Source organism: Coregonus lavaretus (genome assembly GCF_964263955.1).
Source record: "Coregonus lavaretus genome assembly, contig: HAP1_SCAFFOLD_818, whole genome shotgun sequence".
Lineage (NCBI taxonomy): Eukaryota > Metazoa > Chordata > Actinopteri > Salmoniformes > Salmonidae > Coregonus > Coregonus lavaretus.
This window is the reverse complement of record NW_028165477.1, coordinates 23,259-49,590: the sequence shown is the minus strand read 5'-3', so window position 1 is coordinate 49,590 and position 26,332 is coordinate 23,259. Positions and strand designations below refer to the sequence as shown.

The window sequence follows — 26,332 nt, the reverse complement described above, 5'->3', positions numbered from 1 at the left end:
TGGTTTTAGTTACCCATCCTGTAGTGTCTGGTTTTAGTTACCCGTCCTGTAGTATCTGGTTTTAGTTACCTGTCCTGTAGTATCTGGTTGGTTTTAGTTACCCATCCTGTAGTATCTGGTTTTAGTTACCCGTCCTGTAGTGTCTGGTTTTAGTTACCCATCCTGTAGTATCTGGTTTTAGTTACCCGTCTGTAGTGTCTGGTTTTAGTTACCCATCCTGTAGTATCTGGTTTTAGTTACCCGTCCTGTAGTATCTGGTTTTAGTTACCCATCCTGTAGTATCTGGTTTTAGTTACCCATCCTGTAGTATCTGGTTTTAGTTACCCGTCCTGTAGTATCTGGTTTTAGTTACCCATCCTGTAGTATCTGGTTTTAGTTACCCGTCCTGTAGTATCTGGTTTTAGTTACCCGTCCTGTAGTATCTAGTTTTAGTTACCCATCCTGTAGTATCTGGTTTTAGTTACCCGTCCTGTAGTATCTGGTTTTAGTTACCCGTCCTGTAGTGTCTGGTTTTAGTTACCCGTCCTGTAGTATCTGGTTTTAGTTACCCATCCTGTAGTATCTGGTTTTAGTTACCCATCCTCAGTGGCGGCTCCTGAAAAAATTCTCAGGAGGGGCAATTTTTCTGATGATTTAGGTGACCTACACACGTGCACGAGTCCGTGCACGCGATTCCAGATATCTTTACCTCTGAATAAACTGCCTTTATTATACCATATCCACCCTGTCCAAAGTCTCTACTTGGTCTCAGTTCTCCAGTAAACTTGTGATTATCAACAGTACACAACGGTAACAAACAATTGGGGGAACTCACGGGGCAGATAGTAACCACTTAAAAGGAAGCGATTCCCAAACCTTCCATAACAAAGCCATCACCTACAGAGAGATGAACTTGGAGAAGAGTCCCCTAAGTAAGCTTGTCCTGGGCCTCTGTTCACAAACACAAACAGACCCCACACAGCCCCAGGACAACAACAACAACAACAACAACAACACAATTAGACCCAACCAAATCATGAGAAAACAAAAAGAGAATTACTTGACACATTGGAAAGAACAAACAAAAAAACAGAGCAAACTAGAATGCTATTTGGCCCTAAACAGAGAGTACACAGTGGCAGAATACCTGACCACTGTGACTGACCCAAACTTAATGAAAGCTTTGACTATGTACAGACTCAGTGACCATAGCCTTGCTATTGAGAAAGGCCGCCGTAGGCAGACCTGGCTCTCAAGAGAAGACAGGCTATGTGCACACTGCCCACAAAATGAGGTGGAAACTGAGCTGCACTTCCTAACCTCCTGCCAAATGTATGACCATATTAGAGACACATATTTCCCTCAGATTACAGCGATCCACAAAGAATTCGAAAACAAACCCAATTTTGATAAACTCCCTTATCTACTGGGTGAAAAACCACAGTGTGCCATCACAGCTGCAAGATTTGTGACCTGTTGCCACAAGAAAAGGGCAACCAGTGAAGAACAAACACCATTGTAAATACAACCCATATTTATGTTTATTTATTTTCCCATTTGTACTTTAACTATTTGCACATTGTAACAACACTATATATATACATAATATGACATTTGAAATGTCTTTATTCTTTTGAAACTTCTGAGTGTAATGTTTACTGTTAATATTTATTGTTTATTTCACTTTTGTTTACTATCTACTTCCCTTGCTTTGGCAATGTTAACACACGTTTCCCATGCCAATAAAGCCCTTAAATTGAATTGAATTGATAGTAAGGTCGCAATGACACAGAAAGCAGTTCAATGTCGGGGTACAGAGTCGCTCTCTTACCAGGATCGCGGTCCGCTCTGACCAGGGTGAAGGTGGCCGGCTCCACTTCTCTGTCCGGGACTCATCCAGCCAAGTCTCCCAGCTGTATTGGGATTCAGCTGCCAGCAGCGTTTTCATTATTTAGTCCGTTCGTAGCGGGTATGTACACGATCAACAAGATCAGTCCAAAACCAACCACTGGAAATCCATGGTTGGCAGAATGTTTGTAAACTAAGTCTACAAATTAAAAACATAAAATAACGCCGCACTGCAGGTCGCAACAGAGACGCTTCTAGCCGCCATTGTCTTAGTTACGTTCAACGTTACGTCACGTATGACGAAAGCGCGTAAGTGCAAGCCCACAGACACCCATAGAGAATGTATTGAAAGCTTTGAAATGTGAAAAAAATAGATTTTACATGACAGGCTATGAGAGACTTCTGGGCGATTTTCAACTTGACTGAAATCGCCCCAAAAACGGGCGGGGCCATTTGAAGCACGACTTTAGCCTGATTTGACATTTAGTGGCTGGCAGATCAGACGTGAACACTGATAACTGCTGTTGCCGTGATATAATTGATTAGAAAAAAAATCCCTTCCTTTTCCCGTTTGGCAGTGCGTCGCCCATATCGCCCTATTGAACAAGCCGTCCCTGCCCATCCTGTAGTGTCTGGTTTTAGTTACCCATCCTGTATTATCTGGTTTTAGTTACCCGTCCTGTAGTATCTGGTTTTAATTACCCATCCTGTAGTATCTGGTTTTAGTTACCCGTCCTGTAGTATCTGGTTTTAGTTACCCGTCCTGTAGTATCTGGTTTTAGTTACCCGTCCTGTAGTATCTAGTTTTAGTTACCCATCCTGTAGTATCTGGTTTTAGTTACCCGTCCTGTAGTATCTGGTTTTAGTTACCCGTCCTGTAGTGTCTGGTTTTAGTTACCCGTCCTGTAGTATCTGGTTTTAGTTACCCGTCCTGTAGTATCTGGTTTTAGTTACCCTTCCTGTAGTATCTGGTTTTAGTTACCCGTCCTGTAGTGTCTGGTTTTAGTTACCCATCCTGTAGTATCTGGTTTTAGTTACCCATCCTGTAGTATCTGGTTTTAGTTACCCGTCCTGTAGTATCTGGTTTTAGTTACCCATCCTGTAGTATCTGGTTTTAGTTACCCATCCTGTAGTATCTGGTTTTAGTTACCCGTCCTGTAGTATCTGGTTTTAGTTACCCATCCTGTAGTATCTGGTTTTAGTTACCCATCCTGTAGTATCTGGTTTTAGTTACCCATCCTGTAGTATCCGTCCTGTAGTATCTGGTTTTAGTTACCCGTCCTGTAGTATCTGGTTTTAGTTACCCGTCCTGTAGTATCTGGTTTTAGTTACCCGTCCTGTAGTGTCTGGTTTTAGTTACCCATCCTGTAGTATCTGGTTTTAGTTACCCATCCTGTAGTATCTGGTTTTAGTTACCCATCCTGTAGTATCCGTCCTGTAGTATCTGGTTTTAGTTACCCGTCCTGTAGTATCTGGTTTTAGTTACCCGTCCTGTAGTATCTGGTTTTAGTTACCCGTCCTGTAGTGTCTGGTTTTAGTTACCCATCCTGTAGTATCTGGTTTTAGTTACCCATCCTGTAGTATCTGGTTTTAGTTACCCGTCCTGTAGTAGCTGGTTTTAGTTACCCATCCTGTAGTATCTGGTTTTAGTTACCCGTCCTGTAGTGTCTGGTTTTAGTTACCCATCCTGTAGTGTCTGGTTTTAGTTACCCGTCCTGTAGTATCTGGTTTTAGTTACCCGTCCTGTAGTATCTGGTTTTAGTTACCCGTCCTGTAGTATCTGGTTTTAGTTACCCATCCTGTAGTATCTGGTTTTAGTTACCCGTCCTGTAGTATCTGGTTTTAGTTACCCATCCTGTAGTATCTGGTTTTAGTTACCCATCCTGTAGTGTCTGGTTTTAGTTACCCATCCTGTAGTATCTGGTTTTAGTTACCCATCCTGTAGTGTCTGGTTTTAGTTACCCGTCCTGTAGTATCTGGTTTTAGTTACCCGTCCTGTAGTATCTGGTTTTAGTTACCCGTCCTGTAGTATCTGGTTTTAGTTACCCATCCTGTAGTATCTGGTTTTAGTTACCCGTCCTGTAGTATCTGGTTTTAGTTACCCATCCTGTAGTATCTGGTTGGTTTTAGTTACCCATCCTGTAGTGTCTGGTTTTAGTTACCCATCCTGTAGTGTCTGGTTTTAGTTACCCATCCTGTAGTATCTGGTTTTAGTTACCCATCCTGTAGTGTCTGGTTTTAGTTACCCATCCTGTAGTATCTGGATTTAGTTACCCGTCCTGTAGTATCTGGTTTTAGTTACCCATCCTGTAGTGTCTGGTTTTAGTTACCCATCCTGTAGTATCTGGTTTTAGTTACCCATCCTGTAGTATCTGGTTTTAGTTACCCGTCCTGTAGTATCTGGTTTTAGTTACCCATCCTGTAGTATCTGGTTTTAGTTACCCGTCCTGTAGTATCTGGTTTTAGTTACCCATCCTGTAGTATCTGGTTTTAGTTACCCGTCCTGTAGTATCTGGTTTTAGTTACCCATCCTGTAGTATCTGGTTTTAGTTACCCATCCTGTAGTATCTGGTTGGTTTTAGTTACCCATCCTGTAGTGTCTGGTTTTAGTTACCCATCCTGTAGTGTCTGGTTTTAGTTACCCATCCTGTAGTATCTGGTTTTAGTTACCCATCCTGTAGTGTCTGGTTTTAGTTACCCATCCTGTAGTATCTGGTTTTAGTTACCCATCCTGTAGTATCTGGTTTTAGTTACCCATCCTGTAGTATCTGGTTTTAGTTACCCGTCCTGTAGTGTCTGGTTTTAGTTACCCATCCTGTAGTGTCTGGTTTTAGTTACCCGTCCTGTAGTATCTGGTTTTAGTTACCCATCCTGTAGTATCTGGTTTTAGTTACCCATCCTGTAGTACCTGGTTTTAGTTACCCGTCCTGTAGTATCTGGTTTTAGTTACCCGTCCTGTAGTATCTGGTTTTAGTTACCCATCCTGTAGTATCTGGTTTTAGTTACCCGTCCTGTAGTGTCTGGTTTTAGTTACCCATCCTGTAGTATCTGGTTTTAGTTACCCGTCCTGTAGTATCTGGTTTTAGTTACCCGTCCTGTAGTATTTGGTTTTAGTTACCCGTCCTGTAGTACCTGGTTTTAGTTACCCATCCTGTAGTATCTGGTTTTAGTTACCCATCCTGTAGTATCTGGTTTTAGTTACCCATCCTGTAGTATCTGGTTTTAGTTACCCGTCCTGTAGTATCTGGTTTTAGTTACCCGTCCTGTAGTGTCTGGTTTTAGTTACCCATCCTGTAGCATCTGGTTTTAGTTACCCATCCTGTAGTATCTGGTTTTAGTTACCCGTCCTGTAGTATCTGGTTTTAGTTACCCGTCCTGTAGTATCTGGTTTTAGTTACCCGTCCTGTAGTATCTGGTTTTAGTTACCCGTCCTGTAGTATCTGGTTTTAGTTACCCATCCTGTAGTATCTGGTTTTAGTTACCCATCCTGTAGTGTCTGGTTTTAGTTACCCGTCCTGTAGTGTCTGGTTTTAGTTACCCGTCCTGTAGTGTCTGGTTTTAGTTACCCGTCCTGTAGTATCTGGTTTTAGTTACCCGTTTTAGTTACCCGTCCTGTAGTACCTGGTTTTAGTTACCCATCCTGTAGTATCTGGTTTTAGTTACCCATCCTGTAGTATCTGGTTTTAGTTACCCATCCTGTAGTATCTGGTTTTAGTTACCCATCCTGTAGTATCTGGTTTTAGTTACCCATCCTGTAGTATCTGGTTTTAGTTACCCGTCCTGTAGTATCTGGTTTTAGTTACCCATCCTGTAGTATCTGGTTTTAGTTACCCATCCTGTAGTATCTGGTTTTAGTTACCCGTCCTGTAGTATCTGGTTTTAGTTACCCGTTCTGTAGTATCTGGTTTTAGTTACCCGTCCTGTAGTATCTGGTTTTAGTTACCCATCCTGTAGTATCTGGTTTTAGTTACCCATCCTGTAGTATCTGGTTTTAGTTACCCATCCTGTAGTGTCTGGTTTTAGTTACCCATCCTGTAGTGTCTGGTTTTAGTTACCCGTCCTGTAGTATCTGGTTTTAGTTACCCATCCTGTAGTATCTGGTTTTAGTTACCCATCCTGTAGTATCTGGTTTTAGTTACCCGTCCTGTAGTATCTGGTTTTAGTTACCCATCCTGTAGTATCTGGTTTTAGTTACCCGTCCTGTAGTATCTGGTTTTAGTTACCCGTCCTGTAGTATCTGGTTTTAGTTACCCATCCTGTAGTGTCTGGTTTTAGTTACCCGTCCTGTAGTATCTGGTTTTAGTTACCCATCCTGTAGTATCTGGTTTTAGTTACCCGTCCTGTAGTATCTGGTTTTAGTTACCCATCCTGTAGTATCTGGTTTTAGTTACCCGTCCTGTAGTATCTGGTTTTAGTTACCCATCCTGTAGTATCTGGTTTTAGTTACCCATCCTGTAGTATCTGGTTTTAGTTACCCGTCCTGTAGTACCTGGTTTTAGTTACCCATCCTGTAGTGTCTGGTTTTAGTTACCCATCCTGTAGTATCTGGTTTTAGTTACCCATCCTGTAGTGTCTGGTTTTAGTTACCCATCCTGTAGTGTCTGGTTTTAGTTACCCATCCTGTAGTACCTTGTTTTAGTTACCCATCCTGTAGTATCTGGTTTTAGTTACCCGTCCTGTAGTATCTGGTTTTAGTTACCCATCCTGTAGTATCTGGTTTTAGTTACCCATCCTGTAGTGTCTGGTTTTAGTTACCCATCCTGTAGTATCTGGTTTTAGTTACCCATCCTGTAGTATCTGGTTTTAGTTACCCGTCCTGTAGTATCTGGTTTTAGTTACCCATCCTGTAGTATCTGGTTTTAGTTACCCATCCTGTAGTGTCTGGTTTTAGTTACCCATCTTGTAGTATCTGGTTTTAGTTACCCGTCCTGTAGTATCTGGTTTTAGTTACCCATCCTGTAGTGTCTGGTTTTAGTTACCCATCCTGTAGTATCTGGTTTTAGTTACCCGTCCTGTAGTATCTGGTTTTAGTTACCCATCCTGTAGTGTCTGGTTTTAGTTACCCATCCTGTAGTGTCTGGTTTTAGTTACCCGTCCTGTAGTATCTGGTTTTAGTTACCCATCCTGTAGTATCTGGTTTTAGTTACCCATCCTGTAGTATCTGGTTTTAGTTACCCATCCTGTAGTGTCTGGTTTTAGTTACCCGTCCTGTAGTGTCTGGTTTTAGTTACCCATCCTGTAGTATCTGGTTTTAGTTACCCATCCTGTAGTATCTGGTTTTAGTTACCCATCCTGTAGTGTCTGGTTTTAGTTACCCGTCCTGTAGTGTCTGGTTTTAGTTACCCATCCTGTAGTATCTGGTTTTAGTTACCCATCCTGTAGTGTCTGGTTTTAGTTACCCGTCCTGTAGTATCTGGTTTTAGTTACCCATCCTGTAGTATCTGGTTTTAGTTACCCATCCTGTAGTATCTGGTTTTAGTTACCCATCCTGTAGTGTCTGGTTTTAGTTACCCATCCTGTAGTGTCTGGTTTTAGTTACCCATCCTGTAGTATCCGTCCTGTAGTATCTGGTTTTAGTTACCCGTCCTGTAGTATCTGGTTTTAGTTACCCGTCCTGTAGTATCTGGTTTTAGTTACCCATCCTGTAGTATCTGGTTTTAGTTACCCATCCTGTAGTGTCTGGTTTTAGTTACCCATCCTGTAGTATCTGGTTTTAGTTACCCGTCCTGTAGTGTCTGGTTTTAGTTACCCATCCTGTAGTGTCTGGTTTTAGTTACCCGTCCTGTAGTATCTGGTTTTAGTTACCCGTCCTGTAGTGTCTGGTTTTAGTTACCCATCCTGTAGTATCTGGTTTTAGTTACCCATCCTGTAGTATCTGGTTGGTTTTAGTTACCCGTCCTGTAGTATCTGGTTTTAGTTACCCGTCCTGTAGTATCTGGTTTTAGTTACCCATCCTGTAGTATCTGGTTTTAGTTACCCGTCCTGTAGTATCTGGTTTTAGTTACCCATCCTGTAGTGTCTGGTTTTAGTTACCCATCCTGTAGTGTCTGGTTTTAGTTACCCGTCCTGTAGTATCTGGTTTTAGTTACCCGTCCTGTAGTATCTGGTTGGTTTTAGTTACCCATCCTGTAGTATCTGGTTTTAGTTACCCGTCCTGTAGTGTCTGGTTTTAGTTACCCATCCTGTAGTATCTGGTTTTAGTTACCCATCCTGTAGTATCTGGTTTTAGTTACCCATCCTGTAGTGTCTGGTTTTAGTTACCCGTCCTGTAGTATGTGGTTTTAGTTACCCATCCTGTAGTGTCTGGTTTTAGTTACCCATCCTGTAGTGTCTGGTTTTAGTTACCCGTCCTGTAGTATCTGGTTTTAGTTACCTGTCCTGTAGTATCTGGTTGGTTTTAGTTACCCATCCTGTAGTATTGGGTTTTAGTTACCCGTCCTGTAGTGTCTGGTTTTAGTTACCCATCCTGTAGTATCTGGTTTTAGTTACCCGTCTGTAGTGTCTGGTTTTAGTTACCCATCCTGTAGTATCTGGTTTTAGTTACCCGTCCTGTAGTATCTGGTTTTAGTTACCCATCCTGTAGTATCTGGTTTTAGTTACCCATCCTGTAGTATCTGGTTTTAGTTACCCGTCCTGTAGTATCTGGTTTTAGTTACCCATCCTGTAGTATCTGGTTTTAGTTACCCGTCCTGTAGTATCTGGTTTTAGTTACCCGTCCTGTAGTATCTAGTTTTAGTTACCCATCCTGTAGTATCTGGTTTTAGTTACCCGTCCTGTAGTATCTGGTTTTAGTTACCCGTCCTGTAGTGTCTGGTTTTAGTTACCCGTCCTGTAGTATCTGGTTTTAGTTACCCATCCTGTAGTATCTGGTTTTAGTTACCCATCCTGTAGTGTCTGGTTTTAGTTACCCATCCTGTATTATCTGGTTTTAGTTACCCGTCCTGTAGTATCTGGTTTTAATTACCCATCCTGTAGTATCTGGTTTTAGTTACCCGTCCTGTAGTATCTGGTTTTAGTTACCCGTCCTGTAGTATCTGGTTTTAGTTACCCGTCCTGTAGTATCTAGTTTTAGTTACCCATCCTGTAGTATCTGGTTTTAGTTACCCGTCCTGTAGTATCTGGTTTTAGTTACCCGTCCTGTAGTGTCTGGTTTTAGTTACCCGTCCTGTAGTATCTGGTTTTAGTTACCCGTCCTGTAGTATCTGGTTTTAGTTACCCATCCTGTAGTATCTGGTTTTAGTTACCCGTCCTGTAGTGTCTGGTTTTAGTTACCCATCCTGTAGTGTCTGGTTTTAGTTACCCGTCCTGTAGTATCTGGTTTTAGTTACCCGTCCTGTAGTATCTGGTTTTAGTTACCCGTCCTGTAGTATCTGGTTTTAGTTACCCATCCTGTAGTATCTGGTTTTAGTTACCCGTCCTGTAGTATCTGGTTTTAGTTACCCATCCTGTAGTATCTGGTTTTAGTTACCCATCCTGTAGTGTCTGGTTTTAGTTACCCATCCTGTAGTATCTGGTTTTAGTTACCCATCCTGTAGTGTCTGGTTTTAGTTACCCGTCCTGTAGTATCTGGTTTTAGTTACCCGTCCTGTAGTATCTGGTTTTAGTTACCCGTCCTGTAGTATCTGGTTTTAGTTACCCATCCTGTAGTATCTGGTTTTAGTTACCCGTCCTGTAGTATCTGGTTTTAGTTACCCATCCTGTAGTATCTGGTTGGTTTTAGTTACCCATCCTGTAGTGTCTGGTTTTAGTTACCCATCCTGTAGTGTCTGGTTTTAGTTACCCATCCTGTAGTATCTGGTTTTAGTTACCCATCCTGTAGTGTCTGGTTTTAGTTACCCATCCTGTAGTATCTGGATTTAGTTACCCGTCCTGTAGTATCTGGTTTTAGTTACCCATCCTGTAGTGTCTGGTTTTAGTTACCCATCCTGTAGTATCTGGTTTTAGTTACCCATCCTGTAGTATCTGGTTTTAGTTACCCATCCTGTAGTATCTGGTTTTAGTTACCCATCCTGTAGTATCTGGTTTTAGTTACCCGTCCTGTAGTATCTGGTTTTAGTTACCCATCCTGTAGTATCTGGTTTTAGTTACCCGTCCTGTAGTATCTGGTTTTAGTTACCCATCCTGTAGTATCTGGTTTTAGTTACCCATCCTGTAGTATCTGGTTGGTTTTAGTTACCCATCCTGTAGTGTCTGGTTTTAGTTACCCATCCTGTAGTGTCTGGTTTTAGTTACCCATCCTGTAGTATCTGGTTTTAGTTACCCATCCTGTAGTGTCTGGTTTTAGTTACCCATCCTGTAGTATCTGGTTTTAGTTACCCATCCTGTAGTATCTGGTTTTAGTTACCCGTCCTGTAGTGTCTGGTTTTAGTTACCCATCCTGTAGTGTCTGGTTTTAGTTACCCGTCCTGTAGTATCTGGTTTTAGTTATCCGTCCTGTAGTATCTGGTTTTAGTTACCCATCCTGTAGTATCTGGTTTTAGTTACCCATCCTGTAGTACCTGGTTTTAGTTACCCGTCCTGTAGTATCTGGTTTTAGTTACCCGTCCTGTAGTATCTGGTTTTAGTTACCCGTCCTGTAGTGTCTGGTTTTAGTTACCCATCCTGTAGTATCTGGTTTTAGTTACCCGTCCTGTAGTATCTGGTTTTAGTTACCCGTCCTGTAGTATTTGGTTTTAGTTACCCGTCCTGTAGTACCTGGTTTTAGTTACCCATCCTGTAGTATCTGGTTTTAGTTACCCATCCTGTAGTATCTGGTTTTAGTTACCCATCCTGTAGTATCTGGTTTTAGTAACCCGTCCTGTAGTATCTGGTTTTAGTTACCCGTCCTGTAGTGTCTGGTTTTAGTTACCCATCCTGTAGCATCTGGTTTTAGTTACCCATCCTGTAGTATCTGGTTTTAGTTACCCGTCCTGTAGTATCTGGTTTTAGTTACCCGTCCTGTAGTATCTGGTTTTAGTTACCCGTCCTGTAGTATCTGGTTTTAGTTACCCGTCCTGTAGTATCTGGTTTTAGTTACCCATCCTGTAGTATCTGGTTTTAGTTACCCATCCTGTAGTGTCTGGTTTTAGTTACCCATCCTGTAGTTTCTGGTTTTAGTTACCCGTCCTGTAGTATCTGGTTTTAGTTACCCATCCTGTAGTATCTGGTTTTAGTTACCCGTCCTGTAGTATCTGCTTTTAGTTACCCGTCCTGTAGTATCTGGTTTTAGTTACCCGTCCTGTAGTGTCTGGTTTTAGTTACCCGTCCTGTAGTATCTGGTTTTAGTTACCCGTCCTGTAGTATCTGGTTTTAGTTACCCATCCTGTAGTATCTGGTTTTAGTTACCCATCCTGTAGTATCTGGTTTTAGTTACCCGTCCTGTAGTATCTGGTTTTAGTTACCCGTCCTGTAGTATATGGTTTTAGTTACCCGTCCTGTAGTATCTGGTTTTAGTTACCCATCCTGTAGTATCTGGTTTTAGTTACCCATCCTGTAGTGTCTGGTTTTAGTTACCCATCCTGTAGTATCTGGTTTTAGTTACCCATCCTGTAGTATCTGGTTTTAGTTACCCATCCTGTAGTATCTGGTTTTAGTTACCCGTCCTGTAGTATCTGGTTTTAGTTACCCGTCCTGTAGTGTCTGGTTTTAGTTACCCGTCCTGTAGTATCTGGTTTTAGTTACCCGTCCTGTAGTGTCTGGTTTTAGTTACCCATCCTGTAGTATCTGGTTTTAGTTACCCATCCTGTAGTATCTGGTTTTAGTTACCCGTCCTGTAGTGTCTGGTTTTAGTTACCCATCCTGTAGTATCTGGTTTTAGTTACCCATCCTGTAGTATCTGGTTTTAGTTACCCGTCCTGTAGTATCTGGTTTTAGTTACCCGTCCTGTAGTATCTGGTTTTAGTTACCCATCCTGTAGTATCTGGTTTTAGTTACCCATCCTGTAGTATCTGGTTTTAGTTACCCGTCCTGTAGTATCTGGTTTTAGTTACCCGTCCTGTAGTATCTGGTTTTAGTTACCCGTCCTGTAGTGTCTGGTTTTAGTTACCCGTCCTGTAGTATCTGGTTTTAGTTACCCGTCCTGTAGTATCTGGTTTTAGTTACCCATCCTGTAGTATCTGGTTTTAGTTACCCGTCCTGTAGTATCTGGTTTTAGTTACCCGTCCTGTAGTATCTGGTTTTAGTTACCCGTCCTGTAGTATCTGGTTTTAGTTACCCGTCCTGTAGTATCTGGTTTTAGTTACCCGTCCTGTAGTATCTGGTTTTAGTTACCCGTCCTGTAGTGTCTGGTTTTAGTTACCCATCCTGTAGTATCTGGTTTTAGTTACCCATCCTGTAGTATCTGGTTTTAGTTACCCATCCTGTAGTATCTGGTTTTAGTTACCCATCCTGTAGTATCTGGTTTTAGTTACCCGTCCTGTAGTATCTGGTTTTAGTTACCCATCCTGTAGTATCTGGTTTTAGTTACCCATCCTGTAGTATCTGGTTTTAGTTACCCATCCTGTAGCATCTGGTTTTAGTTACCCATCCTGTAGTATCTGGTTTTAGTTACCCATCCTGTAGTGTCTGGTTTTAGTTACCCATCCTGTAGTATCTGGTTTTAGTTACCCATCCTGTAGTATCTGGTTTTAGTTACCCATCCTGTAGTGTCTGGTTTTAGTTACCCATCCTGTAGTATCTGGTTTTAGTTACCCATCCTGTAGTATCTGGTTTTAGTTACCCGTCCTGTAGTGTCTGGTTTTAGTTACCCGTCCTGTAGTGTCTGGTTTTAGTTACCCGTCCTGTAGTGTCTGGTTTTAGTTACCCATCCTGTAGTATCTGGTTTTAGTTACCCATCCTGTAGTATCTGGTTTTAGTTACCCATCCTGTATTATCTGGTTTTAGTTACCCATCCTGTAGTATCTGGTTTTAGTTACCCATCCTGTAGTATCTGGTTTTAGTTACCCATCCTGTAGTATCTGGTTTTAGTTACCCGTCCTGTAGTATCTGGTTTTAGTTACCCGTCCTGTAGTATCTGGTTTTAGTTACCCGTCCTGTAGTATCTGGTTTTAGTTACCCGTCCTGAAGTATCTCGTTTTAGTTACCCATCCTGTAGTATATGGTTTTAGTTACCCATCCTGTAGTATCTGGTTTTAGTTACCCATCCTGTAGTATCTGGTTTTAGTTACCCATCCTGTAGTATCTGGTTTTAGTTACCCATCCTGTAGTATCTGGTTTTAGTTACCCATCCTGTAGTATCTGGTTTTAGTTACCCATCCTGTAGTATCTGGTTTTAGTTACCCGTCCTGTAGTGTCTGGTTTTAGTTACCCATCCTGTAGTATCTGGTTTTAGTTACCCATCCTGTAGTATCTGGTTTTAGTTACCCATCCTGTAGTATCTGGTTTTTGTTACCCATCCTGTAGTATCTGGTTTTAGTTACCCGTCCTGTAGTATCTGGTTTTAGTTACCCATCCTGTAGTATCTGGTTTTAGTTACCCATCCTGTAGTATCTGGTTTTAGTTACCCGTCCTGTAGTATCTGGTTTTAGTTACCCATCCTGTAGTATATGGTTTTAGTTACCCATTCTGTAGTATCTGGTTTTAGTTACCCATCCTGTAGTATCTGGTTTTAGTTACCCGTCCTGTAGTATCTGGTTTTAGTTACCCATCTTGTAGTATCTGGTTTTAGTTACCCGTCCTGTAGTGTCTGGTTTTAGTTACCCGTCCTGTAGTGTCTGGTTTTAGTTACCCATACTGTAGTGTCTGGTTTTAGTTACCCATCCTGTAGTATCTGGTTTTAGTTACCCATCCTGTAGTATCTGGTTTTAGTTACCCATCCTGTAGTATCTGGTTTTAGTTACCCATCCTGTAGTATCTGGTTTTAGTTACCCGTCCTGTAGTGTCTGGTTTTAGTTACCCATCCTGTAGTATCTGGTTTTAGTTACCCATCCTGTAGTGTCTGGTTTTAGTTACCCATCCTGTAGTATCTGGTTTTAGTTACCCATCCTGTAGTATCTGGTTTTAGTTACCCATCCTGTAGTATCTGGTTTTAGTTACCCGTCCTGTAGTATCTAATTTTAGTTACCCATCCTGTAGTATCTGGTTTTAGTTACCCATCCTGTAGTATCTGGTTTTAGTTACCCATCCTGTAGTATCTGGTTTTAGTTACCCGTCCTGTAGTATCTGGTTTTAGTTACCCATCCTGTAGTATCTGGTTTTAGTTACTCATCCTGTAGTATCTGGTTTTAGTTACCCATCCTGTAGTGTCTGGTTTTAGTTACTCATCCTGTAGTATCTGGTTTTAGTTACCCATCCTGTAGTGTCTGGTTTTAGTTACCCGTCCTGTAGTATCCGTCCTGTAGTATCTGGTTTTAGTTACCCATCCTGTAGTATCTGGTTTTAGTTACCCGTCCTGTAGTATCTGGTTTTAGTTACCCATCCTGTAGTATCTGGTTTTAGTTACCCATCCTGTAGTATCTGGTTTTAGTTACCCATCCTGTAGCATCTGGTTTTAGTTACCCATCCTGTAGTATCTGGTTTTAGTTACCCATCCTGTAGTGTCTGGTTTTAGTTACCCATCCTGTAGTATCTGGTTTTAGTTACCCATCCTGTAGTATCTGGTTTTAGTTACCCATCCTGTAGTGTCTGGTTTTAGTTACCCATCCTGTAGTATCTGGTTTTAGTTACCCATCCTGTAGTATCTGGTTTTAGTTACCCGTCCTGTAGTGTCTGGTTTTAGTTACCCGTCCTGTAGTGTCTGGTTTTAGTTACCCGTCCTGTAGTGTCTGGTTTTAGTTACCCATCCTGTAGTATCTGGTTTTAGTTACCCATCCTGTAGTATCTGGTTTTAGTTACCCATCCTGTATTATCTGGTTTTAGTTACCCATCCTGTAGTATCTGGTTTTAGTTACCCATCCTGTAGTATCTGGTTTTAGTTACCCATCCTGTAGTATCTGGTTTTAGTTACCCGTCCTGTAGTATCTGGTTTTAGTTACCCGTCCTGTAGTATCTGGTTTTAGTTACCCGTCCTGTAGTATCTGGTTTTAGTTACCCGTCCTGAAGTATCTCGTTTTAGTTACCCATCCTGTAGTATATGGTTTTAGTTACCCATCCTGTAGTATCTGGTTTTAGTTACCCATCCTGTAGTATCTGGTTTTAGTTACCCATCCTGTAGTATCTGGTTTTAGTTACCCATCCTGTAGTATCTGGTTTTAGTTACCCATCCTGTAGTATCTGGTTTTAGTTACCCATCCTGTAGTATCTGGTTTTAGTTACCCGTCCTGTAGTGTCTGGTTTTAGTTACCCATCCTGTAGTATCTGGTTTTAGTTACCCATCCTGTAGTATCTGGTTTTAGTTACCCATCCTGTAGTATCTGGTTTTTGTTACCCATCCTGTAGTATCTGGTTTTAGTTACCCGTCCTGTAGTATCTGGTTTTAGTTACCCATCCTGTAGTATCTGGTTTTAGTTACCCATCCTGTAGTATCTGGTTTTAGTTACCCGTCCTGTAGTATCTGGTTTTAGTTACCCATCCTGTAGTATATGGTTTTAGTTACCCATTCTGTAGTATCTGGTTTTAGTTACCCATCCTGTAGTATCTGGTTTTAGTTACCCGTCCTGTAGTATCTGGTTTTAGTTACCCATCTTGTAGTATCTGGTTTTAGTTACCCGTCCTGTAGTGTCTGGTTTTAGTTACCCGTCCTGTAGTGTCTGGTTTTAGTTACCCATACTGTAGTGTCTGGTTTTAGTTACCCATCCTGTAGTATCTGGTTTTAGTTACCCATCCTGTAGTATCTGGTTTTAGTTACCCATCCTGTAGTATCTGGTTTTAGTTACCCATCCTGTAGTATCTGGTTTTAGTTACCCGTCCTGTAGTGTCTGGTTTTAGTTACCCATCCTGTAGTATCTGGTTTTAGTTACCCATCCTGTAGTGTCTGGTTTTAGTTACCCATCCTGTAGTATCTGGTTTTAGTTACCCATCCTGTAGTATCTGGTTTTAGTTACCCATCCTGTAGTATCTGGTTTTAGTTACCCGTCCTGTAGTATCTAATTTTAGTTACCCATCCTGTAGTATCTGGTTTTAGTTACCCATCCTGTAGTATCTGGTTTTAGTTACCCATCCTGTAGTATCTGGTTTTAGTTACCCGTCCTGTAGTATCTGGTTTTAGTTACCCATCCTGTAGTATCTGGTTTTAGTTACTCATCCTGTAGTATCTGGTTTTAGTTACCCATCCTGTAGTGTCTGGTTTTAGTTACTCATCCTGTAGTATCTGGTTTTAGTTACCCATCCTGTAGTGTCTGGTTTTAGTTACCCGTCCTGTAGTATCCGTCCTGTAGTATCTGGTTTTAGTTACCCATCCTGTAGTATCTGGTTTTAGTTACTCATCCTGTAGTATCTGGTTTTAGTTACTCATCCTGTAGTATCTGGTTTTAGTTACCCGTCCTGTAGTATCCGTCCTGTAGTATCTGGTTTTAGTTACCCATCCTGTAGTATCTGGTTTTAGTTACCCGTCCTGTAGTATCCGTCCTGTAGTATCTGGTTTTAGTTACCCATCCTGTAGTATCTGGTTTTAGTTACTCATCCTGTAGTATCTGGTTTTAGTTACCCATCCTGTAGTGTCTGGTTTTAGTTACTCATCCTGTAGTATCTGGTTTTAGTTACCCATCCTGTAGTGTCTGGTTTTAGTTACCCGTCCTGTAGTATCCGTCCTGTAGTATCTGGTTTTAGTTACCCATCCTGTAGTATCTGGTTTTAGTTACTCATCCTGTAGTATCTGGTTTTAGTTACTCATCCTGTAGTATCTGGTTTTAGTTACCCGTCCTGTAGTATCTGGTTTTAGTTACCCATCCTGTAGTATCTGGTTTTAGTTACTCATCCTGTAGTATCTGGTTTTAGTTACCCATCCTGTAGTGTCTGGTTTTAGTTACTCATCCTGTAGTATCTGGTTTTAGTTACCCATCCTGTAGTGTCTGGTTTTAGTTACCCGTCCTGTAGTATCCGTCCTGTAGTATCTGGTTTTAGTTACCCATCCTGTAGTATCTGGTTTTAGTTACTCATCCTGTAGTATCTGGTTTTAGTTACTCATCCTGTAGTATCTGGTTTTAGTTACCCGTCCTGTAGTATCTGGTTTTAGTTACCCATCCTGTAGTATCTGGTTTTAGTTACTCATCCTGTAGTATCTGGTTTTAGTTACCCGTCCTGTAGTATCTAATTTTAGTTACCCATCCTGTAGTATCTGGTTTTAGTTACCCATCCTGTAGTATCTGGTTTTAGTTACCCATCCTGTAGTATCTGGTTTTAGTTACCCGTCCTGTAGTATCTGGTTTTAGTTACCCATCCTGTAGTATCTGGTTTTAGTTACTCATCCTGTAGTATCTGGTTTTAGTTACCCATCCTGTAGTGTCTGGTTTTAGTTACTCATCCTGTAGTATCTGGTTTTAGTTACCCATCCTGTAGTGTCTGGTTTTAGTTACCCGTCCTGTAGTATCCGTCCTGTAGTATCTGGTTTTAGTTACCCATCCTGTAGTATCTGGTTTTAGTTACTCATCCTGTAGTATCTGGTTTTAGTTACTCATCCTGTAGTATCTGGTTTTAGTTACCCGTCCTGTAGTATCCGTCCTGTAGTATCTGGTTTTAGTTACCCATCCTGTAGTATCTGGTTTTAGTTACCCGTCCTGTAGTATCCGTCCTGTAGTATCTGGTTTTAGTTACCCATCCTGTAGTATCTGGTTTTAGTTACTCATCCTGTAGTATCTGGTTTTAGTTACCCATCCTGTAGTGTCTGGTTTTAGTTACTCATCCTGTAGTATCTGGTTTTAGTTACCCATCCTGTAGTGTCTGGTTTTAGTTACCCGTCCTGTAGTATCCGTCCTGTAGTATCTGGTTTTAGTTACCCATCCTGTAGTATCTGGTTTTAGTTACCCGTCCTGTAGTATCCGTCCTGTAGTATCTGGTTTTAGTTACCCGTCCTGTAGTATCTGGTTTTAGTTACTCATCCTGTAGTGTCTGGTTTTAGTTACCCGTCCTGTAGTATCTGGTTTTAGTTACTCATCCTGTAGTATCTGGTTTTAGTTACCCATCCTGTAGTATCTGGTTTTAGTTATCCGTCCTGTAGTATCTGGTTTTAGTTACCCATCCTGTAGTATCTGGTTTTAGTTACCCATCCTGTAGTGTCTGGTTTTAGTTACCCATCCTGTAGTGTCTGGTTTTAGTTACCCATCCTGTAGTATCTGGTTTTAGTTACCCATCCTGTAGTGTCTGGTTTTAGTTACCCATCCTGTAGTATCTGGTTTTAGTTACTCATCCTGTAGTATCTGGTTTTAGTTACCCATCCTGTAGTATCTGGTTTTAGTTACCCATCCTGTAGTATCTGGTTTTAGTTACCCGTCCTGTAGTATCTGGTTTTAGTTATCCGTCCTGTAGTATCTGGTTTTAGTTACCCATCCTGTAGTATCTGGTTTTAGTTACCCATCCTGTAGTGTCTGGTTTTAGTTACCCATCCTGTAGTGTCTGGTTTTAGTTACCCATCCTGTAGTATCTGGTTTTAGTTACCCATCCTGTAGTGTCTGGTTTTAGTTACCCATCCTGTAGTATCTGGTTTTAGTTACTCATCCTGTAGTATCTGGTTTTAGTTACCCATCCTGTAGTGTCTGGTTTTAGTTACCCGTCCTGTAGTATCTGGTTTTAGTTACCCGTCCTGTAGTGTCTGGTTTTAGTTACCCGTCCTGTAGTGTCTGGTTTTCATTGGGTCTGCTCTATGTTCCGGTAAGAGGAGGCCTGGCATCCCAAATGGCACATTCTTCCCTTTATAGTGCACTACTTTTGACCAGAGCTCTATGGGTCCTGGTCCCTCTGGTCTAAAGTAGTTCCCTATAAAGGGAATAGGGTGGTATTTGGGACTCAGATGAAGTAAGAGGAGAGAGGATGTAGGTCTGTTTGATGTAAGCAGGGTTCAGGTGGGGTCATTCCCCAGTTGTCAGGAGCTGTACAGTGTTAAAGGGGAGAGGGGTGTGTGTGACTGAGTGTGTGTGTGGAATACATTTTTAGTCCCCAAAAAATTCCCGAAAACATAGCTGTGTGTGTGTGTGTGTGTGTGGCTCTGTCCACCTAGACTAGGTCAGATGTCCTCTGTGTCTCTCTCTCTTTGATATTATACCTGAATGAGGACCCAGGGAATCCAGGGAACTAACCCTAACCCAGGGAATCCAGGGAACTAACCCTAACCCTAACCCAGGGAATCCAGGGACTAACCCTAACCCTAACCCAGGGAATCCAGGGAACTTACCCTAACCCTAACACAGGGAATCCAGGGAACTAACCCTAACCCTAACCCAGGGAATCCAGGGAACTAACCCTAACCCAGGGAATCCAGGGAACTAACCCTAACCCTAACACAGGGAATCCAGGGAACTAACCCTAACCCAAGGAATCCAGGGAACTAACCTTAACCCTAACCCAGGGAATCCAGGGAACGCTGAATGGACTGGAGGAAAGGTTGTGATTTATAACAGTGTGACAGGAAGCACGGTAGAGGAAGGAGAGGAAAGGAGAAGAGAGGGAGGAGTGGAGAGGAGGTGAAGGAGAGGGGGAGGAGTGGAGAGGGGGAGGAGTGGAGAGGAGGTGAAGTAGGGGGAGGAGTGGAGAGGAGGTGAAGTAGAGGGGGAGGAGTGGAGAGGAGGTGAAGTAGAGGGGGAGGAGTGGAGAGGAGAGAGAAGAGGGGGAGGAGTGTAGAGGAGGTGAAGGTGAAGGAGAGGGGGGAGGAGTGGAGAGGAGAGGAGGTGAAGGAAAGGGGGAGGAGTGGAGAGGAGAGGAGGTGAAGGAGAGGGGAGGAGTGGAGAGGAAAGGAGGTGAGGAGAGGGGGAGGAGTGGAGAGGAGGTGAAGGAGAGGGGAAGGTGTGGAGAGGAGGTGAAGGAGAGGGGGAGGAGTGGAGAGGAGGTGAAGGAGAGGGGAAGGTGTGGAGAGGAGGTGAAGGAGATGGGGAGGAGTGGAGAGGAGAGGAGGTGAAGGAAAGGGGGAGGAGTGGAGAGGAGGTGAAGGAGAGGGGGTGGAGTGGAGAGGAGGTGAGAAGAGGGGGAGGAGTGGAGAGCAGGTGAGGAGAGAAGAAGGGGAGGAGTGGAGAGTAGGGGAAGGAGAGGGGGAGGAGTGGAGAGGAGGTGAAGGAGAGGGGGAGGAGTGGAGAGGAGAGGAGGTGAGAAGAGGGGGAGGAGAGGAGGTGAAGGAGAGGGGGAGGAGTGGAGAGGAGGTGAAGGAGAGGGGAGGAGTGGAGAGGAGGTGAAGGAGAGGGGGAGGAGTGGAGAGGAGGTGAAGGAGAGGGGAGGAGTGGAGAGGAGGTGGAGAGGGGGAGGAGTGGAGAGGAGGTGAAGGAGAGGGGAGGAGTGGAGAGGAGGTGAAGGAGAGGGGCAGTAGAGGGGTGGAGATTTGACATTGACAGCTGATGATGTGAAGCAGACTTCCAGGAGGTTCTGCTCTGGTCTGTTTCTTTGCTGGGTTGTATTCACTAGGCACCAAACGGAGGAAAACATACTGAAACAGGGAGGGACTACCTGAACTTGTCCAATAAGAAACACTAATTTTCATTTTCCATTGCAACACATTTTGCTACAGTGGGTACTAATGAATATGACCCAGTTTCTGATTGATGTGTCTGTGTTTCTGTATCCCGTCTCTCCACAGCCTCCTCCCCAAAACCAACCCCCCCAGGGACAGCCCTACCCCTCTCCGGGGGCTCCTTACCCCTCCCATAGCCTGCGACGTCTACCGCAGTGCTCCCCTGTTCACCTCAGTCACCCAGTCCCCCTGTCCCTGTCCCTGTCCCTGTCCCCTGCCTCCACCCCTGGACCAGGACAGCCCACACCATCTACTCCTCCTCCTCACCGAGCCCCGCCTCCCCATGGCCAAGGACATGCCCACAGCCACACCCAGGCTCCGCCCAGAGGGGCGTCGTTTCGCAGTGTGCCACAGCACCATAACTCCTGCAGGATGGTCTTGGTGAGTGAGTGGAGGATGGTCTGGTTGAGTGAGTGGAGGATGGTCTGGTTGAGTGAGTGGAGGATGGTCTGGTTGAGTGAGTGGAGGATGGTCTGGGTGAGTGAGTGGAGGGCTGAGATTAGATGAGCACAGAGAGAACCTGACTAAGCCTCTCCCTCTACATCAACACCATGCTCCCTCTGACATTAAAGGCTGCGTCACAAACAGCACCCTATTCCCTATATAGTGCACTACTTTAGACCAGGGCCAGTGCCTGCCTGGGCTCAGCGCTCGTCAAAAGTAGTGCACTATATAGGGAATAGGGTGCTGTTTCAGATGCAGCTGGGACACTATGTCTGACTCCTGTATCTGTCTTTACTGTAATAGTGTCCGGGGCTCAGAACCCGACACCACGTCTGACCTCAGCTCTACGTCACTGCATCATGCTCATTTAGTGTTTAGTATTTATTAGGGATCTCCATTAGCTGCTGCCAAGGCAGCTACTACTCTTCCTGGGGTCCAAACAGGGTCAAAACTGTTACATCAGGAAACAAAACAACAACATCCTACATCATCAATAACACAATACATCATACAAGACATTATTGCATAATTACTCTAGTATTACACACATATAGTACAATATAAAATCCACAATAACACAACATTACAATGTGTGTGCTAGAGTGTGTGTGCGTATGCCTGTGTGCGTATGCCTGTGTGCGTGTGTGTGTGTGTGTGTGTGTGTGTGTGTGTGTGTGTGTGTGTGTGCGTGTGTGTGTTTGTGTGTGTTTGTGTGCGTGTGTGCGTGTGCGTGTTTGTGTGTGTGTGTGTGTGTGTGTGCGTGTGTGTGTGTGTGTGTCTCTTCACAGTGTGTCTCTTTATTAAGACACACCAGATCAGGCTCATTAGCAGTGTGTTAAAGCATTAATGAGCTGCTAACTCCTGTTCTGATTAACAGAAGGTCGTTAGGAGGTTATAGCAGAGCCGAGGCCTGTCTACTGAAGTATCATCAAGCATCATGCTATTAAAGCTGCAATCTGGGATTCGCTTTTCAATGGGTAAATACAGCAAATATCAAAAATTGAAAGAGACTTTTGAACAAATTCCCAGATCCCAGATTGTACATTTAAGAGATGATGAGCTGAATGAGAGTGTGCTTCGAGGAGGGCAGAGGGCATTTATTGATTTAGAGTCCGAACGAGCTTCACGGAAATAGACGTGGTAAATTGAGTTGAGCCGTATCAAACTAATGTTGGATAAAGTTGTCAGAACGGCCACTTTACTAGAATAGAATATTGCCTCCAGTGTTCCAAGTTCCGGTGATGAAATTCCAATTCCAGAATGTCCATGGGCCTAAACTGGACACTTGGTTTCTGCACCAAATCAGACCATGTGTTCTGTTCTGACTAACTCACTGGATTATACCATATCTAACTGCATAAGAGAAAGGCTGAGACAGGCCTTCCCTTCCAACTGTTGCTCTTCCAGAAAACGCAATGGTTTCAAGCATAAGTAAGGCCTGTAGTCGTGGTCTAACTGCCAGTCCAATCCAGCCCCATCCTGTAGCAGTAACAGCTGTTTGGTCCAGCTCCAGCCCAAGGAGCCCCAGGGAGGCTGACCAGGCTGCCCAGGAAGAGCCTCTCAGCTGGGGGGCCGTTTAGCCAGGGCTGTGGGCGGTCTATGGGGGTCTTCATCTGACTTACTGTGGTATTCAGTAAAGGGGCTGTCTGTGTCCGTCCCAGTGGAAAACTGGTTGATCATTCGTCTTTTGAGCCCGTTTTTTGCTGTTTAAAAGACATCGTGAAAAGCGTAATTTGACCCAGTTTTGCCCACTGGGGTCTAACTCAGTAACAGGATGAATCATTGTGCTGTACAGTTACCGCTGAACTCACAGTCACAGTTTTATGTCTGGATTTCATCAGACACCTTCAGACATGCACTTTTTTGTATTTGCCTGGATTCAATTTAGTCTTCCATGTGATACTGTAGCCTGCATTTTGGATCGTGCTCAAATCTTCCCTCTTGGCACGATGATTACTGGCTGCAATTGTTTTAGATTAGTAGCTGTTCAACAGTAGCCTTCATAGAGAAATAACCTTTGGGATGTACAAGTTTCCCCCGTCCTCACACAGCTCGTGGCATAGCGGAACCAAAGTGGGAAACATAACCACTTTACAATCACTTGATGGATGGTAGCATTAACGAAATCCCTCAAAAGGTCACAAAAGTTTTTGAGGGCATAGACTTTCAAAGAAACCTCTAAAAAAAATAAAACTTGTGAAACTTGTGATATTCCGATTAGACAAGAGCGACAGCCCTGCTGTAGCCAGCCAACTTCACTCTAGGGCTTTTGACATTACTGACTCCTGTAGCTTAGTTGGTAGAGAATGGCGCTTGCAACGCCAGGGTTGTGGGTTCGATTCCTACGGGGGGGGGGCCAGTATGAAAAATGTATGCGCTAACTGTAAGTCGCTCTGGATAAGAGCGTCTGCTAAATGACTTAAAAATCTAAATCTGAGCAGAACCGAGACAAACTGAGCTGGTACTGTATGGTACTGTATGGTACTGTATGATACTGTATGGTACTGTATGATACTGTATGGTACTCTATGGTACTGTATGGTACTGTATGATACTGTATGGTACTGTATGATACTCTATGGTACTCTATGGTACTGTATAGCACTGTATGGTACTGCATGGTACTGTATGATACTGTATGGTACTGTATGATACTGTATGGTACTCTATGGTACTGTATGGTACTGTATGATACTGTATGGTACTGTATGATACTGTATGGTACTCTATGGTACTGTATGATACTGTATGGTACTCTATGGTACTGTATGGTACTGTATGGTACTGTATGATACTGTATGATACTGTATGGTACTATATGATACTGTATGGTACTCTATGGTACTGTATGGTACTGTATGGTACTGTATGATACTGTATGATACTGTATGGTACTGTATGATACTGTATGGTACTCTATGGTACTGTATGGTACTGTATGATACTGTATGGTACTGTATGGTACTGTATGATACTGTATGGTACTGTATGGTACTGTATGATACTGTATGGTACTGTATGATACTGTATGGTACTCTATGGTACTGCATGGTACTGTATGATACTGTATGGTACTCTATGGTACTGTATGGTACTGTATGGTACTGTATGATACTGTATGATACTGTATGGTACTGTATGATACTGTATGGTACTGTATGATACTGTATGGTACTCTATGGTACTGTATGATACTGTATGGTACTGTATGATACTGTATGGTATTGTATGATACTGTATGATACTGTATGGTACTGTATGATACTGTATGGTACTGTATGGTACTATATGGTACTGTATGATACTGCATGGTACTGTATGATACTGTATGGTACTGTATGATACTGTATGATACTGTATGGTACTGTATGGTACTGTATGGTACTATATGGTACTGTATGATACTGTATGATACTGTATTGAGTATCTAAACATTCTTTCCTTCTGAGATGTTTGAGAAGGATTCTCTCCAGGACCAGTTAGAGAAAGTGTGTGAGCGAGTGTGTTGAGTGTGTGCGTGCGATTGGTTATGGTGTGTGTGTGTGTGTGTGTGTGCGTGTGTGTGCGTGTGTGTGTGTGCGTGTGTGTGCGTGTGTGTGTCTGTCTAAGTGTGTGTGAATATGGAACATCTGTAGAGTAGGTAACAGCCAGACGTTAATCATGATGTCATCCTTCTACAGTAGATTAGTAACACATGATGGATCTTCATCACGTGCCCTCTGGGTCTTAAATGGCACCCTATTCCCTTGATAGTGCACTACTTTTGACCAGGGCCCGTAGGGAATAGGGTGCCATTTTGGACGCATATATGCTGTCTGTCTGTCTGGGGAGGGAGGGAGGGAGGGCTGCCATGGTGACAGAGGGATGGTGATGATGCAATAGTTCAGGCAGCCAGAGCTCAGATGAGGACTGGGGTAAATTTAGCTGGCTTTGATCGCCCCCTGGTGGTGTGTGTGAGTCAATACTTTCTTCAGCTTTCAGTTCAGATTAAGTTTTGAACAATCAGCATGACTTAATAATACTATACAAATCTTCCAATTGGGACATTAAAGAGTTGGCTTGATTGCTTGATAGACTGATTCATTCATTCATTGATTGTTGATTGATTGATTGTCGGTGTGTCTGTCTTTAATAGGAGTTGGAGATGCCTAGTCCACCCCAGAAGCCCCTACCTGCCAACCCCCTGTGCAGGAATACCCAGAAGCCCCTACCTGCAGACCCCCTGGGCAGGAATACCCAGAAGCCCCTACCTGCCGACCCCCTGGGCAGGAATACCCAGAAGCCTCTACCTGCCGACCCCCTGGGCAGGAATACCCAGAAGCCTTTACCTGCAGAACCCCTGGGCAGGAATACCCAGAAGCCTTTGCCTGCTAACCCTAACCGTAACTCCCCCGGAAGGAGTGGTGGTCTGATTCGTAGCCCCACTGCCGTCGGTGTCCCCATCCCTGTACCTGTCCCCGGTGTCCCCAGGCTGCTGAGACCTGTCCCACACCACAACAGGTGAGTCCCAGACACTCTGGACAACACCCAGCATTAGATCAATCAACTTAACCCTCCCGTTGTCCTAGGGTCAAAATGACCCGCCACTGTGTTGAACCAACTTTATTTAATTTTTATATTTTTTGGATCATTTGTGAGAAGGAGGCAGTGATACTTTCTTTAAAGTCTCACTGCCTCCTTCTCACAAATGATCCCAAAAATATAAAAATTAAATAAAGTTGGTTCAACACAGTGGCGGGTCATTTTGACCCTAGGACAACGGGAGGGTTAAAGTCTCGCTTGACAGACTGTTACTAGCTGGGCAAGCAAGATTTTGGCCAAGCTAGATTTTGTTCAGCGTTCTGAGATGAATCAATTGCAGTAATGCCAAGACTAAGTTTTCTAACCATTCACTTATGAATTTCTGGACATGATACTTAACATGCACTTTTAACATCTATCTCCCTCCCCCCCCCCCCCCCCCTCCAGATCTGTTCCTAAGCAACCCCCAACACTACCTAAGCCTCGTATGATCGTTCACGCCAAGTTCAGCAGCTGAGAGCAGCTGGACTAAACTGAAGGGAATAAAAGGACGTCCTTTCTGTAAGACGATAAAGACATTTCATTTGCACTATGAAACTCTAAAAACCTTCAGATGTGGTGTCTCTTGAGTTTTGAATAAGGGGGACGGACCGTTGTGCGGTCGGCGTGTCAGCGAGTCAGTCTCCGATGGTGCTCTGATGTTAAAGAGGTGCTATAGGTCTGAGCTCAGGTACATGTTTTTAACGTTTTGTGTATTTATTAATTAGTTACCACACAGTGCACTGTGCCAGACACTTGGGATTTCATTTGTAGTCTTTGTTTATTTTGTATTTTTCTACTGTTAGCCATTTGATTTCAATCGTGGGGATATTTGAACCTGTTTTGATGGACAGGGAGCAAGGGGGAAAAGTCCAACTAAAACAAAGCGTGTCTCTGGAGATCTGTGAAGTTGTAAAACCTCTTAACTTCAATGAACTG

At 43.2% G+C, this 26,332-nt stretch overlaps 1 protein-coding gene across 1 annotated transcript in view; it reads left to right on the top strand.

The window, feature by feature from the left end:
- LOC311115807 (disintegrin and metalloproteinase domain-containing protein 12-like) overlaps window positions 1–25,871 on the top strand; it is a gene marked incomplete at both ends in the record, with an annotated part of 90,416 nt that extends 64,545 nt beyond the window's left edge. The window contains 3 exons of the mRNA XM_084190935.1: window positions 20,456–20,770; window positions 24,969–25,333; window positions 25,802–25,871. Of these exons, the coding sequence (XP_084047061.1) occupies window positions 20,456–20,770; window positions 24,969–25,333; window positions 25,802–25,871 (750 nt within the window). The remainder of the gene's footprint in view (window positions 1–20,455; window positions 20,771–24,968; window positions 25,334–25,801) is intronic.
- Window positions 25,872–26,332: the final 461 nt, after the last annotated feature.